Genomic DNA, 19,264 nt, shown 5'->3' on the forward strand with positions numbered 1-19,264 from the left:
TGATGTACTACAAGTTTGATTATCCGGTGCAAAGTTCAAGATTAAATTTTAAGATATTTTGAAGCTTAGGTGACTCGAATAACCCTATCCTGAAATATGGCGGATAGAGGTTCGCGCATTTTGCGATGCCAGACGCGGCGACCTTTTCTTTACACCGTGTTCCACCGATACAACCCGAAGACGAAGGAAAAAGAGGAAGAAGTGAGACGGTGAACGAGGCCCCGTGTTGAATCGATAAGTACATGATTCATCGTGGTTTCGGTTTGAATTTCAAGCGGCCAGACCACAAGGTGCATAAGGAAAACTGAACACCTTGGAAACACCACAAGATCGTCCCCGTGTAAACGATGGTGGTTTTTCTAGCAGGCCACTCATCGATCCCTCGGACTTTCCTTCGAACCGGATAATTGAAAACGGCGTTGTATAATGAATACTGATATAGACGGAATCATTGTCCTTAAGTATTTTCATTTTCTTCTCACGTTTCATCGTATGCATCGGGTGAATGCGATTGTTTAAAGTGGAGTTGGACGATCATAATTTATACGTTGGTGAAACAAAGTTGTGTACTCATATGTTGCATACTTACATACTCAGTTGTTCACTTAATAATATTGAGCCATCAACGTATTAATGTGAACGATAAATAATAACTATTTAACTAAACTGGTTAATTAGTATAATACGCTATTATTATTCCTTTTTAGTAGATTATTCTTCTATATTGAACTCACTTAGCGAAAGCATCTTACTGAAAATGTGCAAATTAGAAAAATTAAGTCTGTTATATCTCTCTTTACATTTCTTTTATACAAATATGAAACAAATTATAAATTACTTTCAAAATAAAAATAAATAATATAAGAAGAACTATATAATAAAACATTTACATTAAAAAAATTATTTATATAATGGAATACGCTTTCCTTTTTTATATAAAAACTTCGAAATAAGTAATTACTATTTATAGTAATATCGCTTCCAACTTTCTAACTAAACTCGATCTACGTCTGTCAACTACGATATCTTCGAACAAAGCGTTAAACAATTGATAGAACACGATGCAGTGCACATTGTCGGAATTTAATGGAATTAGATCGGTGACTTTTGGATTGCTGCCTCGATTGCCCGACATGTACACCAATGAATTATTTCGTACAGAAAGTACAACAGAGGACAACAGCATGATACTGTATAGAAAGAATCGCGAAGATATTACACGAACGAAGAAAAACTGAGAGAGAGTAGAAGAGAGAGAGAGAGTAGAAGAGAGAGAGAGAGTAGAAGAGAGAGAGAGAAAGAGAGTAGGAGAGAGACTGAATAAAAGTTGGGTTAGGTAAAAACTAGGGCAACATTTCCCACGAGAAATTTCGTCGATCTGCAACGTAACAAATTGTCTCTATCGTTCTGTTCTCTCTTTTCACAGAGATACCGAAGAATGAGTACAACAACAAGAATCAGTCCACGGGGAATAGTCCAATAAAAGTCGAGCTACAGAACAACATGGACAGGTAAGCCTATCTCATTCTCTACCATACGATTCTATTCTATATAAATAGGCTTCTGTATTTTTCGTTTTTGCTCCTGTAGAAAGATGTGATGCCTGAACAGCAGACAGCCCAATTTTTAAATTTTGCTCGCCCCCTAATAATTAAATGTCTGAATTTATTGGAAACTTCTGTATCAGATCCTATCATACTAATTTCATTTGGATCTACAATTACATTAAAATATCACGATTTATTAAATAACAAGTGTATATTTAGAATCAAATATATCATGACAATCGATGTTCCGACGAAATAATTTGCTTGAAATAGACAATTTATTATTCGAAAATTTACAAGCTTTTTTTAAGTCTTGCACGACTTTCGAACCTTCATTGTTCGAAAGTTAAAAGGAAGAAGAATAAAAAACGAAAAAGGGAGGCAATAGGTCGTGGAAATTTCGAAAAACGAACGGTGCTAGATCGGAACGAATGAACCGTGGCGAACAATCGCTTCTTCGTGTTCTCTTCTTGAACAACGGAGAACGTACTCAAGGGAGATCTCGTGAATCATCTATTCAGATGGTGTCGTACAATGAGTCAATGTTTGAAGCTGAAGTGTCATCCCATCGGAGAATGGTTTTTGTGCACGTGACACCATGTTACCGTGAAAAATCGTGCGCTTTGGGACCACGAAGCTTTATAGATCCTCGAGTTTTACTAAAACATACTTGAAATTTACTAAACCGTCGTAAACTAGACGTTATAGGGATTCTGGTTTCGTGGAAATGTTCTTATTGTATTACATTGTGCAATTGTTGTGATAATATATTGGAAGAGGACAAATATTCGTCGAATTTTTATTTATTGGCAAAGCTTAATCTTACGATACGAACATAATACGATATTTTTTCTTTAGGAAATATTTTAATTTATCCTGGAAGACGATAATAAATTTTTTAAGATAGTTTATGGCTTTGGTAGAGGTACAAAATGTGATACGTGCAATTATCAGTAAAGTCATGAATGAATATCCATCGATCGTATTAATGAAACATCACCTTGTATAAAAAAAGGTATCAAGTCACGAAGTAAGCTCTTCATAGAAATTCAGTAGAAAGGAAACAACGTTTTTTAAATTTCTTTGCTTTTCAAATGTTAAAGCATGAACAACCTCAAACGAAAATACACGAAAAAGAAAGAAACATATATACTTCGCACAAAGGATTTCTGAACTCCAGATTTAAAACAGAAAAAATCCAAACTTCCGTTCAAAGTTTCTAAATTTTTCTCGACTCATGCAACCCAGACTTAATTCGTACTCTAAATATTTAGACGCAAGAATCAACTTGATCGGTCATTTAAAAAGAAAAAGAGGAGAAGAGAAGAAAAAATATAAAGAAAGAGAGAATTCGCGCGATTTTCGATTGCACACAGGGTTGTAAAGTGAAAGAAGGGGAAAGATCTGCGCGAATAAGACGACGAGGACGATGCGTCTGGCTTTCGTTTTCCATTATCGCGTGATGCAACGAAAGCAAACAGGCAGCCTCTCGCTGCTCGGAAACCCGGCCCGTCCCGTTTAAATATTTTTGTTAGACGTTTCTGAGTTACTTGGAAACGCGCGCTTCCACGTTCAGCATAAACATACTCCAGGAGCCCTGGGTTGATGCTTTTGCGCGAGAGCACGTGACGAGTACAAATATATTTGCCGCGTATCAAACGACGTGAACCGGCGTTCCGCTTCCTTTGAAATCAACGTTCGGAGACAGCGTCGAATCATACGGGCCGTGCTACCACTTTACGACTCCGCTCCGGATATACGTATCTTACATCTTCTTTTAATCATTAAAACTCAAGACAAATTCTGCAATTTTGTAGGAGAGTCGGTATCGTGACTTTTTTTTTCATTAAAACAAGAAGAAATTCTTTAATTTTGGAAGAAAGTTAGCAATATGATGGTGTAACTTAAATGAATTATGTAATTTTTAAATTGACTAAAGTTTGGTAACTTGACTAAGGAGAGACACGAAGATCCGATAAAGAATATGAAAAGAGCTCAAAGCTGTTTCAAGAATATAACGAGTCTATTCTTGATGAATTGATTTCTCAAGTTTGATGTCACTAAATTTAAAAATCTCCTAAATACATATCGAAGAATTGGATCGAAAATGACTCGATGAATACGTATATTATTTAAATAAATCGTCGCTTTTTGTCTCTTCAAATGAAAGACAGTTCCATGACCTATTGTTTTCCTGCTATTACAATATTCGAAATCTGTCTAACATAGTAAAATTTCCTGATGAGAGTAAATAATCTTTGATGTATAAAGCGGAAGTAAAATGAGATCAATTTGTTGATTTCAGGGTACCTTTACCGTATGGCCACGCGCCCTCAATGATCCCAATGAGGAGACAAAGCATTCGCTGCCATTTTGTCAAAGGGGTCGACTGGTGCAGCTGGAAATTAATTGCAATGATACTGCTTATGGTCTCGCTGTGTATAACGGCGGCACTATGCTACGTAATAGGTAAGTCGTCGTCTAATTTATATTTAATCTTTGTACATCTAGATTAAATAAATAAATGTTTATACCATCGTTCAATGAAATAATAATTCGTTAATAAGTAATAATTAATTGATTTTACTTGTTAGTTTTCATTGTTAAATACACGGTAATTTCATAAATAAATAAATCTTCTGAATCATTAACGATTTAATTTACTATCAAATTTGTTTTTACATGAATCGAAGATTAGTGGAAATATTTATAGCGACTAAATATCAGAAAACCAAATAAATATAGAATAATTTCATAAATAAATAAATTAATTAATCTTCTAAATCACCGATGATTTGAATCGATATCAACTTAGCTTTTAGATTCTTAGATCTTTTGTGCTAAAGGTTGAACGAACTAGATAGAAATATTTATAGCGAATAAATTTTTAAGAAATTAAATGAAGTACCTCTATATTCTGTAATATTTAAGTGAAATAGTATTGGTTTACGAGTCACCAAATATTATGGGCAATATCGGATTGTTCTACATATTCGCTGTGTTTTATCAGTGAGATTCATAACATGAATCCTGCTTTAAATAAATGATGACGAAGTCTACATAAGATCACCGAAATTATCTATATTATTGTTCTATAAATACATTTACATTAAAACTAAAGCTTTACTCATTTACATCACGATACAAATACAATTACAAATTTGCATCACGATATACCTATGTCGATAGTTACGAGTACCTCGTACGATCTATTTTCTGACTGCAAAAAGAAGTATTTTAAGACTTTATTCAAAATTTCTATTCTCTTCATCTCGTCACATTGAAAAATATCAAAGATCTTAACAAAACCACCGTTAAAATTTCAGTTTCCAGCATAGTGAACCGGTCGTACCAAAGCACGAAAGCCTGCGCAGTTCTGGTTGGCGAGAACTCGGATACAAAACCCCTGTCCTCGGACGGGAACAAGACCTCTTCTTCAGCAACCGCATCCTCGTCGCAGTCGAGCGGACGAACACGGCAACAAGCATCCTCAGGAGGTAGTATTAACCCATCGGCTAGCATGTTAGAGCACGCGTACACCCGTAAACGTAGGGACACGTTTAACCAGCATGCGTTGCACCAAACTGTCGCATCCCGCGAACGTGAACAGCTCTCGTCGACCGTGACAAACGAACCAACGTCACAGTTCAACGAGGATCGTCCTGGTATGGTTAATGTGCATGAAACGGAGCATGCGGACGATCAAAAATCTTCTTCGTCGTTGCCTTTGTCATCAACGAGTCCATTGGGATCGTTGCTTCGTGCGAATGTCTCTGACTCTTCGATTATTACTAATAATTACACCACTGCCGCTACATCCTCCTCTGTTCACCCTGCTGCTAGTGACTCTTTCGTTTCACTTAACGACCAACCTCCAGAGAGTCAAATCAACAACGATTTCACGCAGTCTGAGTCGGATAATTTAGATTCGATTGTTGTCACTACAGAATCGATCATTGAGAATCGGGCTACAACAGATTCGATCACCGAATTTAGCGAGTTTGGTGAGTCGAGTGGAGACAATGGTAACGCTCAGACTAGTGAAACTTTCGTCCCTAGGGCGTCCAGTTTTGGAACGTTCTCGGTAGACATAGAATCGAACGAGTTTAACGTCGAATCGATCACCGTGAAACATTCGTTCAACGAGGGTAGTACTGGTAGTAGTGTTGTAGAAGTTGCACAGAAAGATTTAGGATTAAATGTAGAGAATAGTAGACAGTTACTAGAAAACGATAGAGAACGTAATAAAGAACCGTTTGAAAAGAATAAACACACAAATAATACGTCTTTGTCCGCGGATTTCAAATATGACGAATCCAGTGTGAATCTTACTAAAGTAGAATTACACAAAAATGGTACAGAAGGCGATAGAAAATTATTAGAAAATAATAAATACATAAATGACACTACTTCGCCCACGCATGTCAAAACTGACGAGATTATCGCGAATCTCACTGACATGAAATCGATAGAGAACGATAGAAAGTTACTAGAAAACCATATATCTACAAATAACACGACTTTCTTTGCGGATGTCACTGAGTATGATATGAATGTCACCGATTCGTTAACCGTAAGTACAACAAGTTCAACAAAGAATGATTTCGAAGCAAATATTGTGCCAGCGCTGGTAGTAGAGCACGTAGATGTCGTTAGTTCGTTAAGCACCCCGAAGGACGAGAAAGACGGTAAGAATCTGGAAACTGAAAGTACTGCTCGGAACGGACCACAGGATCGCAGGAACGCGAGTTCTTCCGATGATTTTTCGGATGTTGTGAAGGAAACACGAGAACTCTCCCGAGAAGATTCTTCGTCCGAGTCTGAAACTTTGCCCAGTCATGTGAACAGTCCTGAGAAATCCGAAGAATTCCAGAGAGACTATCCTGTTTATAATTACGGGCAAGACGAGGTGGAAATTGTCAAATTAAATCATGAAATAGCTGAAGATCATACCGCAACGAAGGACAAGAAGCTGGACCGTTTTTTGGAGAATGAACTGAAGACCAACAATGTTCCTCAGAAATCAAATTTGGTGCACCAAACTGGTGATCTGAGGGTTATCACTAGAGAAGAGAGTAACGAGGAGTTCTTGAGAGAGTTTGAGAAAATGTTTCACGAAAAATCTGCAGAGGTTGACGCTATAAACGAAGATTCATATAAAAAAGTGCACGGTAATTTTAATAACATGCAATCTACAACTAAATCTAAGTCCGATTCACTACCACCGCGGAGAATGTATCACGAAAAATCTTCAGAAACCGGTTCTATACACGACGATTCGCTGAAAAAGACACACGATGCTTCTAACAATATTCAAGCTCCGATCAAACCTAACTCTGAATCGTCACTACCATTGACACAGCAAGTGAAAATCATCGAAGTACCAGTCGATGGTCTTCATCGATCTTCATCAGGTTCACCAAGTTCATCGAGCTCTTCATCCTCATCCTCATCATCGCATCGGGTGCTTGTGAACATCACTATAGCTTCTGGAGACTCGGCTTCCTCGAAACCGCTTTACGTGCTGTCTGTCTCTGTCCCAACCAATGGTGACGATGTCAATGACAAACAAGCCACTAAAGTAAACGTGGACGAGGTTAAAGTTCACGAGACACCTGTGGAAAGTGCTTCGAGCATGGCAAAGAACTCTGTCGCGAATTCTGAAGACAATCGATTGCCTCCGCCGCCTCAGCCACCATCTTCTCCACCGCCACCAATTTGGGCTGGTGGCGAGTGCGAGTGCTCATGTCCATGTATGGGCTCATCCTCTGACGAGTGGGATCCATTTTCAGCCATAGATGATACCCTGAACTTCGAGGATCAACCACATAATTTGAATCTTTCGATGGATGAAATAGATGAGCGTCAAGAGTCTGCAGTGTTTGATGGGGTCACACTGAAACAGATGGACTCTAAGGACGGAAAGGAAACTTCTGTAAGTTTGGAGAAGGAGCCTGTAAAAGAAGGAACGAGTACGAGCTATGAGAATGATTATGAATCGACGACTGAGGAGAGTACTGGGACTGTTGACTGGACTACTACTCCGAGTTATGAGGATGAGTCGAGCAGTGTAGGCTTATCGTGTTCTGGGACAACTCCATTACCCCCAGAACCCACTATACTGATCCTGGAAGGTGAGGCCCCGTTTATGGTTGTTTTCAAACGTTTGCCTCTTAATTCTTATCTTTTTATTATATCTTTGTTTAGTAGTTTGATTTATGAATTTTGCTGTAATATATTATGCTTATTTTATTCTTTTTAATTAGGCTCTTTCTAAGCTGCCTTTATCCTGCCGATGCAAGCTTTTCTTTGAGGTTTGGATAGTGTGATATACACGTAGATTCTTGATGTAGTCGTTTCTATTAGATCGTGGATGTTTATCTATATAGATTTGTGTTTTGGGGAATAAAATTAAAGAAATGGAACTGAAGGAGAAATTTGTACTTGGGATATTTCATATGAAGATCTCATGGCAGAAAAACAAGTCATATCTCTTGTTTTTTTTATAGGAAATATGGCTCATATTACATCATATACCGTATCACATATAGTTCCATGTTACTATTCCTTCTTTTGATTCCGGAATTAAGAATTATGTATTTTTGTATATTATGTAAATTTTTATATTGTGAACTTTTGTAGCTTGAAATTTCCCATAAATGGATAAATATCCATGGTCTACTTATCACGCTCGAAGTTCGTTTGCCTGTAGAACGTTCGGTGTGTTTAGATGTTCACTAGTGGTTAGAGAAGTTTGTGTAATATTGTAATATGGTGTTGGTACATCACGGCGTTTACGCAGCTATGTAACCGAGCTATTTTCTAATCAGCTCTTGCACGAGATTCTTGAAATAAGGAGAAAGAAAAACGATGTTGATAATAGTGTTACGCCAGAAGAACGTGATGAGAATTCGTTCAAGGAACCTAAGAACCAATTTTATTTTTAGTATCTTTTTCTTTTCTATCTGTCTTTCTTCCTTTTTGTTTAAATATTGAAACGGAAGTTGAGTGGTTCTTCCGAAGATCGAAGACAATCGAACGAAAAAGATTAAAATTTATGAATTGCAAATTAACATTTAATCCTTAGATCATTTAAGAATCAATTTTGCTTTTAGAATCTTCTTGCTGTTTCTTTATTGTATAATAATATTGAAATCCAGGTTAATTGGTTCTTATAAAGATGATTAAAAGAATGACAGCGGTGAGAATTTGTGAATCGTAAATAGAAGTTTTATAGTTAGAAGTTAGTCGAAGCGAAATGAAATCACGAAATTCGCTGATGCGCAAGCCTAGCTAAGTATAAAGCCACGCAATTTTTATAAACCTTTTATGCTTTATAATTAAACAACGACAATCTGTTTTCTTACGGAGAATATCTTTCTTTTCTACATTAGAAAGAATAATTCACCTAGTAACCAATCTTCGTTGCTTAGCGATTGATATTTTCTTTGCCTTTATTTTTAAAAGCTCTGAAAAGGAATAAATACTTCACTTATCAATGCTCCAGTTTCTAAAATTGTCATAGTCAATATACTCCTAAAGAGACGATTTATTCGATCAAAATATCAAAAAATAGTAAAAAACGAGTCATCCGAAAGAAAACTGATTTCATACAAAAGCGAAAGGATGGTAGTGACGTTTCATCTCGCGTTCTCCAGGTGCAAGAACTTTCCCCGCCAGGTCCTTTCCACCTGACGGAACGACTTTCGCCCAAGTGGGTCTCGGACAGAAGCTCAGCAAAGAGATTCCACCATACAGCTACTGGAACATGCAATTCTACCAGTCGGAAGCCGCGTACGTGCGATTCGACTATAATATTCCTCGTGGAGCCAGTATCGGCGTCTACGCAAGAAGAAACGCTCTTCCTACGCACACGCAGTACGATCTTCTGGAAGTACTGAGTGGTTTCAAGGCCAGAACCACACGGGCGTCCCATGTTAGTGTTATTGTATGTGCCACTGCCCCATTTTTCTTTTTTTTTTTCTAGAATAGAATCATAGAAAGGGTCATTGACACGTTACGTGCCGTGAATTTTAAGTTCGGACGATTCGTATTGAGTGAGATGTGGTAGTTTTGTGGTTTGAAATACTTGAAAAAGTAGTGATTTATTTTTTATATTCTTGAAGAATGTTCGGTGATATAAAAATGAAGCAAATTTTAGTTTCTTCATTTCAAATTTATAATAGAATGCTTGTATTTAGTCGGTGCATTTGAAGACAACTACCGCACTTAACGTGTTGAATTTAATAAGATCAAATTATCGCTTCATTCTAACGAAATCTTTAAAAACAGTTAATTTCTATTATTTTTTTTTCTCTTAATTATAACAGGAGAGAAGATCAAATATTCTGGGTTCTCAGAGATTTTTTTTTTATTTTTTTCCCTCGGAAGCACTTCTTGGGAAGTGTTTCATCTGTAGTAAAAGAATAGCTAGAAAAATCGATAAGAAATTACTAAAGTTTCCTGGTTTCTCGTCTAGCCATCGATCAAGAAGGAAGTGACGCACTATATGGAGCCTGGTCATTGGTTCCTTTCATTGTACAACGACGATGGTGATCCTCAGGAAGTGTCGTTTATAGCTATGATCGCGGAGGACATGACGCACAATTGTCCGAATGGCTGTAGTGGAAAGGGTGAATGTCTGCTGGGTCACTGCCAATGTAATCCTGGTTTCGGTGGCGAAGATTGCAGCGAGAGCGTTTGTCCTGTTCTCTGTAGTCAACGTGGTAAGTGAACATTTATTTAATATTAGTTTCAAAAAGCAAAATAAATAATATCAAGGAGAAACATTTTAGAAAGATCTATAACTTGAGAATATTCCGAATTTAAACCTTGAAATCAGAGTTCCTACTTATTAGGTTGTCCGGAAAGTATCTTTCTTTTACGTCTTTTACAACGATGCATCTTTATAAAAACATGAAACTTAATCTGTCAAACATTGTGATCTTTATCTTGATAGAACAAAATGGATCATACGTAATTCGATAAAATAATATAAAACAGAAAACGTTGTGCGTCTATTATTTCCTCATAAAACGAAAGAAACTTTTCGGACGACCTAATGCTTATGAACGTACTTACATCTAACTATCGTATATCTAACATTCTCTATTCAAAATTTCTAGCGAAACATGTGTCAATCGTTGCAATGTCTCATGGTTATGATACAATTCTATCTAACCAGAACCTCGAGGTTCAATAAATTCCTGGCTTCGCCTTCGATTAAGCTTCACCGTACAATCTAACATTGCAAGAAAACAATTTCTTATGTTTCCGTTTTAACATCGTTTTATTCCTCTGGGCTACAGGCGAGTACATAAACGGAGAGTGCCAATGCAACCCTGGCTGGAAGGGCAAGGAATGTTCCCTGCGACACGACGAATGCGAAGTGCCTGATTGTAACGGACACGGCCATTGCACCAATGGAAAGTGCAATTGCGTACGTGGCTACAAAGGAAAGTATTGCGAGGAAGTGGACTGCCCTCATCCGACTTGCTCTGGCCATGGTTTCTGCGCGGAGGGCACCTGCATCTGTAAGAAGGGGTGGAAAGGAGCAGATTGTAGCCAGATGGACAAAGAAGCGTTACAGTGTTTGCCCGATTGCAGCGGACATGGAAATTTCGATCTTGAGACGCAGACTTGTCTATGTGAGCCTATGTGGTCTGGAGACGACTGCTCGAAAGGTAAGAGATATTATATTAACAGTAATCATGTATTGTATATATTAGATTGCAGTAGTATCTTCTTTACATAGACAAGTTAATGGTCAGATTTATATATACGAATACATAGCTGAGCTATATATTCTGTCAAAATGTCCTGTTAATTCATAATATAGATTATAAATAAATATTCCTCTATTGAAATATTCGAAGTTCTCCGTGTTCTTATATAGGATTCGATATTAAGATCGTACATGAATAATGCTGAAACTTGAATAATATCACTGGTGATCGTGTTTAAATTAGTAATATGCATTTCAAATTCATTGGTCTTATCGGGAAATGAATTTCTAATTTGATCTAAATGACGATCGATAAACAGCAATGGTAGTGGTTGGTATGTAATCTGATGTAGATTATATTAATGTAGATTGTCTTAATGACGTTTTAAATTATTAATTCTAGCTCTTCAAAAGAATGTCTTTCTAAATTGTGTCGTAACTTGAAATGTTCTTCATATAATATGTATGAAAGTTCGCTTCAATTAATCGATTCTTATGATTCCAGGTGTGACATCGATGAAATTCTCTATTTTATATCCATTTCGTTCGTTCTTCCGGTTTTTTTACTCCTTTGCTAATTGTGATCATTGATCCAATTGCCCATTAGTGTTAACTAATTCCACCTTTTACAAAATCATAAAAGGTTTTCTCCCAGCTTCTGTGTTGCTTAGTGCCTACGCTAACTAGTGTTTCTCAAAGATATTCGCAAAATTTTGAAAAATTATATTAACTGTGGTTTCTGTTACTCGAACTAATGATTCGTAATTGTTACAAAAATAGATGTAGTGACAACCAGACTGCGGACTTTTATGCACTTATGCGAAATTTAAAGATGCAAAAATATATAAAATATTCAAAATAGAGTAACAAATTTTTGATAAATAACAAATAGGAAATTTCGAAGAGCTAGAGAGTCCAAAGTAGAGAATTTTCAACAGTTAAAACAGATCTCTGTTTAAGTTCCATCTCTTCGCTCTGCAAAAATACAAATCTGCATACAATCCGCAGTTATCTAAGGACAACTCCTACAAATCCCTCTATTTATATAATAACAATATATTCCATAATTTTCAGAATTATGCGATTTGGATTGCGGTCCCCACGGGCATTGCGTTGACAATGCTTGCGACTGTTTGCCTGGATGGTCCGGCGAATTGTGCAATCTAAAGCAATGCGATCCTCGATGCAACGAACATGGCCAATGTAAAAACGGGACCTGTTTGTGCGTGACTGGTTGGAATGGAAAACACTGCACCATGGAAGGTTGCCCGAATTCCTGCTCTGGACACGGACAGTGTAGAGTCGGCAACGATGGTCAATGGGAATGCAGGTGTTACGATGGCTGGGATGGCAAGGACTGCAACGTGCTTCTTGAACAGAACTGCAATGACGGAAGAGACAATGACAAAGGTACAAAACGAGGAGTAAATTATTATTTATAATTCGACAAATTAGATTATAAATGTTGTTATTTAGATCATTAGATATATATGTGAAGAAAATTAAATTGAAATTCTAGTTCAACACTACAATAATTAAACACTATCGCATATTTAAAAATATATAATATATTAAATATATATAAAAAATTATTATTGGAATGATATGATAAAAATGCAGTGGATGTGATCCTCTAATTACTTTAAGTAGGGTGCTTTATTTTATCCATAAATGGTTCTAGAGATAGAAATATGTTTGAGTATGTTTGAAAGTATTCTATTGACACACCAAATCAAGAAACGTGTAATTGTTTCTTAGGAACTTGTTACTGTATTTTGAACAGTAAATAGTAAAGTTAGTATTAGAACAGTGAAATTAACGAAGTTGTAAGATCTATGGACAAGGTTCTACCTTCGTGTTTTCGCGTTTCATTTTCATATTACTTCGAGCTCTAAATCATGGGTGTGGCTTATGCCAGCCATTTAGAGCCATTAGTCTCCGATATAAAGAACCCATCACTATGCTCTATAACAAAAGAACGAACACAAGACGTTATACAAACGCATCTAATTTAACAAATGCGATGTGATATGTAGACTGTCGATTTATATGCGTTTCTAGGAAATTCTAAAGTGATAATATGCAGAAAATGTGGATAATATGCAAAAATATGAAAAAGTACTTGTTACAATTTTAATGAATGAAACAAATGTTTATGCACATAGGTATATTTCCTTAGGTGTCGTAGATTATATCTTAATAGAAACATGAAATTGCATCAAAATTTGCTGTCTAGTGACACGACTATACGTCGAATGCGCCTAGCACCGATCATCTTTTCTAATTGCACGATAACGTACATACTTTCCAGACGGTCTCATCGATTGCGCGGATCCGGAATGTTGCTCGAATCATATATGTCGTAGCAGCCAACTTTGCGTGTCAGCACCGAAGCCGATCGATATACTTCTGCGAAAGCAGCCGCCGGCCATCACCGCTTCCTTCTTCGAGAGGATGAAATTTTTAATCGACGAAGGCAGTCTTCAAAATTACGCGCGTCAAGAAACCTTCAACGAGAGGTGAGTTTGTTCAGCACGATCACGTATTACGATTCTCCTTCGTCCAACGCGTCTCGTTACTTTAGAGAATCATTCTAACTGCAATAATAGGAATAATAACAGAATTATTATATAATAACACACACGCGTTATATTATTATTGTATATACTCGTGAGAAACGAATATATTCGTCGTACATTATAATACTTGAACGTGTCCGTCCCGTTGGTCCGTCCCAACTTTGATGTTACGTGCAATTCCTTTCTTTTTTTCTTACGTGTGTTCGATTAGACACTTGGAACAAATACAGTGAAACTCGGTAGCCACGACATATTATATATATATGATACGTAATGTCTTTTACTAATGACGTATACGTCTGAGAAGAACGCGCGTGTCTTGCGAGACGGCTAGAGTTTATCGAGGATTTAAGGAGATTCAGATGACTGACTACTGCTACTGACGCACATGCTGTGTCGTTTCGATTATCTGACAATAATACGAAGACTACAGGGAAAGAATGTAACAAGTCACATTTCCTACTTTTTACACAGAAACTTTACGATTCAGCGCATTGTGAATAAATCCTATTACCAAAATTGTCTATATATTTGGTTGTGAAGTTAAACAAGAGTTTTCTCATCCTCTTACAGATTTTCAAAATAATGCTCGTTATTGTATTACAATGTTGAAGAGATTAAAATATTGCTTGTCCGTTACCTTCTTCAAGCCATTAGTTATTTCTAAAAGACTTGCATCTCTGGATCTGACAGGTTGTTTTCATTTTCAATTACGTCATATAAAAATTCTTCCGTTTGATCATAAAGCGAAGTTAAAAGCAGGAAATCAATAAAAATATACTTATCATATTTTTCCCCTGTGACCTTCGTATCATTCTTCGTGTTTTATATGTTTATTCTGTATGTTTTAATAAAATATTCAGAAAACAAATGTGTTAAAAAGATATTAATTATTATTTAAAAGAAAAATATTTCTAACAAGAGAAGTATCTAACGTTCAATGTAAGGCAATGAATGTGTTAATTATAAAAAGTAACCTTTAGCTGTCTCGATCTATGACAAGACACATGCATCCTCTTCTACCTATCTTTATCTATCTATATATATATTTTTTCGTTATACAAAAACACGAAGACGTATACATAGATATGATATATTCTCTGCGTTGTTGTGACCCGTGTGAAATCACATCCCAAAAGTTTTATACATATGTTTGTACGTACGTGTGCGCGAGCGTGTGCCCTGCACTGAACCCCCAGTTCTCTTCACTCTACACTCTCATTCTATACTTTCTTCTTCGACTATATTCGCTACTCTCTTAATCATTCAATATGAAATCGATCGATGATACAACGAACGATCGACGGTCTTCTCCATATACACTGTTCTTTCTTTCTTTCTTTCTATTTCTATTTCACGTGTCCGTCCGAGTGGAGCTTGCGTGAATGTGTGACACCATCTACGAGCCTCGAGCTTTATGCCTATGATCATTTATTAAAAGAGTAATTAAAAATCTATAGTAGTTCATGAAAGTATTTCAATATTTACCATGGAAATCTTTTTATGTGTGTATTGTGTGTGTTATGTAAAACATTTTGATAGTTTAACACAGACAGAATTGACGGACATTTATTATATAGTGTTTATATAGCATATATAGTAAAATTATAATTGTTACCTAATGCCTAAAAATATTACATAAAATTAAGACAAAGAAATTAGTGAATGTTCTTTATGTTTCGGATAACACACATAACGTATTCATAAAAGGTATCTACAAGTGTTCGAATACTTTTGTGAATCATTATATTTAGAACCGTGTTTTCCCAACCGCATTTCTGGAACTGATTCCTAAAGACTTCTGCCTAACTTTCTTTCGAAGATATTTTGAAACATTTCGAGACATTTGGAAAACTCTTCTCACGTGGTCTCTCTATATACAAGATCTCTATTTCATCCCCTATTACCCTAACTTACCCTTACTAAGATCCTCGAATTTTTATTTTATTGAACAAAAAACTTTCAATGTTTGAAGATATTTGACATAAAATTGAAACGCAAAGCCACCTTCTTTCTATCCTGGATTAACCCCGCTGCGTTCCTCTTATTCCTATACTACTATCCTTTTAATTCTTATATTTTAATTTTTATTTTCATCTCAAGAAACGAAATTGCTTTAATAAAAGAAATTTATCGAATAATAAAATTTATTTTTTTGGTGTATACTTAAACTTTAGAAACATAGATTTGGGTTAAAAATAATCTAAAAAAACTCAGTAGGATTAATCAAATTATTTCTCTACTCATATATTTCCTTCCTTCTCTCTATTTTCTATTCTCTTCTCCATCTTCTATTTCTTCTTCTTCTCTATCTCTCCGTCTAGTTTCGCCTTTAATCACATCATTTTAACTCGGCTCTGTTTTATCCGTGCTGCCCGGTCAGTATGTTCTGGAATCACTTCAACACAAGGTAAGAAAGCTACTATGACCAAGGAACAAAAAAGATACAAAAGAAAAGAAAGTAAATCAAAAGAAAAATGATATGAAAGTACCGGTTGCGAGTTCGTTTTGTAGAGTATAAGCGGTTGAATAGCTGCTGATGCTGTTTGACGACGTTTTGCATTATTATCATGTGTAACACATAATATAACAATTCCTGCATCCGAAAAACGAGGTTGATACGCGCGCGTTCAATTCAGTTTCGAGGACGAGTCTATTCACGACTTGTCGACATTTGCAAAGGTCATGAAAATTGTCGACAAAACTGAAAAAGAATCTTCCTCGAACATTGTGACGCTGCGTACGACTGAATTAAAAAAAAAAATAAAGAGATATATGAAAGCTCACAACCACCAAACCCCATTCGTCTCCTTCTCATCAATGTTCGAATCTCTTTCTCGTTGCATGGTTTGGTTACCTTATTATTCCTACGTTGTCTTTCGTGCCTTTTAAGTTGAGCTTCTGACTTTGTGTTATTCGTGTATATGTGTATGTATATATATGTATTCATAGCATTTCGACCGATGCTTCTTCAGTGCCAACGAGGCATCCATAAGGAGTGATATGTCTCATATCAATGGTTTGCTCAGGTTTGACGCGAAAGAATGAAAGTTTTATCTGGGAGTTTTATCTTGAGATCTTTCGTGAGAATTTTTAACGTACGAGAGGAAAAAGAGCAGCACTGATCACTCGATAAAAAGTTTGTAAATTCTCAAGCACAGGTTAAATCCAAATGATGAATATTCACAAGAAATTAATTAATACTCTTCGACCAAATAAATTATTCACCTCTTTAGCACTGAAAAGCAGCGTTGACGAGACTGAGGTCGCGTTGACTGAATTTTCGACTTTATATTTCTAAGACATGTACAATGTACACGCACGAAGTACCAATATATTTAAACGAAGAAGTACTGCCACCTAAAACAACTAAGAACTTCGATCTTTGTAGATTTCATGAATTCTTGATTAGTACTAATAATTTTTTCCTTCATAAATATTAACTTATGAACATTTTGCAAATGACAGTACATTTTCGTTAGAAAAGTTCTAAATTAATAAACACTGCAAGACAAAGTACGAACTTCCAAAAGTAATACTGTGGTAGATTGAAATTAGATTAGAGATAACAGTTGCTTTGTTGTTAGCGTGCCACGGAGCACAGTGGAAAAAAGTAATCACCTTAGTTTGACACGATCGAGCAGAGACAGCTATTGGATCGTTAACATTGTTGTTTCCTGACAGTCGATCGGCTGTTGTCCGTGGCCGCGTTGTCACGCATCTTGGCACCGGTCTGATGGGAGTGCGAGTCAGTACCAGCACACCCCTGGAAGGCTTCACCTTGACGAGAGACGACGGCTGGTTCGATCTCCTGGTGAACGGCGGTGGCGCGGTCACTTTACAATTTGGAAGATCGCCATTCAAACCGCAGAGCCACATTGTTTTTGTACCATGGAACGAGGTAATGCTACATTAAATATGTGATTGATAATTGCAAATTGTCACTGTATAAGTCGAATAAAGATTATCGAGAAGAATATGATAAGCAGGTAGATTGCGGATTTTTAAGCATTTGTGGGAAATTCAAAATCAGAAAATATGAAAGTTTTTATTTTTGATGTAATTTAAATGTTCAAATATTAATATAGAACGTATAAATATTAACAAAAGAATATTTATAGTAAATAGTATAAAGTACAACATATGAAATGTAGTGTCATGTTTAAACTAACTTGAGCACAAAATGTCCTATGTTTACACAATAATCGATAAACAAACACATTTTTAATACATGAAATCTTATCTGTTCTAAAGGTGGTAATAATCGATAAGATAGTCATGAGCACCGCAGAAGAAAAGCAAACAAGCCACATTCCATACGCTTGTGCAGCGCACGATTACGACCTGATGAAACCGGTGGTCCTGGCAACGTGGAAGCACGGTTTCCAGGGAGCGTGCCCTGACAAAAGTGCTATTCTGGCCGAGTCCCAAGTTATACAAGAAAGCCTGCAAATACCTGGCACGGGTCTCAATCTCGTTTACCATAGCTCCAGAGCAGCCGGCTATCTCTCCACCATACAGCTGCAGTTGACCCCAGAAGTCATACCTCCAACCCTTAATCTAATTCATCTGAGAATCACAATCGAAGGAATTCTGTTCGAGAAAACCTTCGAAGCAGATCCAGTGATAAAATTCACTTATGCTTGGAATCGACTGAACGTGTATAGACAACGCGTTTATGGTGTCACCACTGCTATGGTGAAAGTTGGATACGAGTATAATGATTGCAAAGATATTATTTGGGATGTTCAAACGACGAAACTGAGTGGCCATGACATGTCTATTTCTGAAGTTGGAGGCTGGAATTTGGATATCCATCATAGATACAATTTCCACGAGGGGATTCTTCAGAAAGGAGATGGCTCGAATATTTATTTGAAACAAAAGCCTAGAGTGATTTTGACCACTATGGGCGATGGACATCAAAGGTCTCTGGATTGCTATGACTGCGATAGACAAGCAGAAGCTTCTAACCAGAGGCTTCTTGCACCCGTTGCTCTTGCAACTGCTTCTGATGGATCTATCTTTGTTGGGGACTTCAATCTTGTCAGAAAGATTCTTGTCGATGGCACTGTTAGAACTGTTGTTCGGCTCAAGTAAGTTTTCTACTGAATTTTGATGTATCTTTTCGTGAAATTTCAAGTTACGACGTGTGCCCTCACTCATGAATCTTGCCTTGAAATTGGAAAGAACTAGATAATTGTCAAGAAATACGAAGAGATATCGTTTAATTTCGCATTATTCTATTCGCATCTTATCACTCTTATTAATTGAAATACAAGTAAACTACTTTTGATAAAACAAAATATGTCTTAAAATAGTTTTATAATCGAATTGAAAACAGTGTACAACAATATCTATAAGATTAAAATAATCAGAACTTTTTACGCAATCTCATCGCTTTTGTGTTCTTT

At 36.5% G+C, this 19,264-nt stretch overlaps 1 protein-coding gene and 1 long non-coding RNA gene across 14 annotated transcripts in view; one reads left to right on the forward strand and one right to left on the reverse strand.

Moving 5' to 3' along the window:
* The window catches only part of LOC117206289 (teneurin-m), a 652,575-nt gene that overhangs the window by 622,221 nt on the left and 11,090 nt on the right, over positions 1 to 19,264 (forward strand). For 5 of the 10 annotated variants that reach the window (XM_033445485.1, XM_033445486.1, XM_033445488.1 and 2 more), the window contains 11 exons: positions 1,427 to 1,511; positions 3,853 to 4,016; positions 4,874 to 7,681; positions 9,206 to 9,495; positions 10,027 to 10,273; positions 10,856 to 11,230; positions 12,346 to 12,681; positions 13,583 to 13,790; positions 16,234 to 16,260; positions 17,535 to 17,751; positions 18,105 to 18,946. In XM_033445485.1, the coding sequence (XP_033301376.1) occupies positions 1,427 to 1,511; positions 3,853 to 4,016; positions 4,874 to 7,681; positions 9,206 to 9,495; positions 10,027 to 10,273; positions 10,856 to 11,230; positions 12,346 to 12,681; positions 13,583 to 13,790; positions 16,234 to 16,260; positions 17,535 to 17,751; positions 18,105 to 18,946 (5,599 nt within the window). The remainder of the gene's footprint in view (positions 1 to 1,426; positions 1,512 to 3,852; positions 4,017 to 4,873; positions 7,682 to 9,205; positions 9,496 to 10,026; positions 10,274 to 10,855; positions 11,231 to 12,345; positions 12,682 to 13,582; positions 13,791 to 16,233; positions 16,261 to 17,534; positions 17,752 to 18,104; positions 18,947 to 19,264) is intronic. The other 5 variants (XM_033445490.1, XM_033445491.1, XM_033445492.1 and 2 more) reach the window with 5 other exon arrangements.
* LOC117206292 lies at positions 12,516 to 15,927 on the reverse strand. 4 transcript variants are annotated; one of them, XR_004487377.1, is made up of 4 exons: positions 15,014 to 15,926; positions 13,576 to 13,868; positions 13,123 to 13,236; positions 12,516 to 12,652 (listed from the first exon to the last, which is right to left on the reverse strand). It is a non-coding gene; the product is annotated as an uncharacterized LOC117206292 (long non-coding RNA). The 4 variants fall into 4 exon arrangements; XR_004487378.1 differs by lacking the exon at positions 12,516 to 12,652 and adding an exon at positions 12,854 to 13,039 and having other exon boundaries at positions 15,014 to 15,927; XR_004487376.1 differs by lacking the exon at positions 13,123 to 13,236 and having other exon boundaries at positions 12,517 to 12,652; positions 15,014 to 15,916.

The sequence above is a fragment of the Bombus bifarius genome, unplaced genomic scaffold (assembly GCF_011952205.1).
Source record: "Bombus bifarius isolate JDL3187 unplaced genomic scaffold, Bbif_JDL3187 scf7180000008000, whole genome shotgun sequence".
Lineage (NCBI taxonomy): Eukaryota > Metazoa > Arthropoda > Insecta > Hymenoptera > Apidae > Bombus > Bombus bifarius.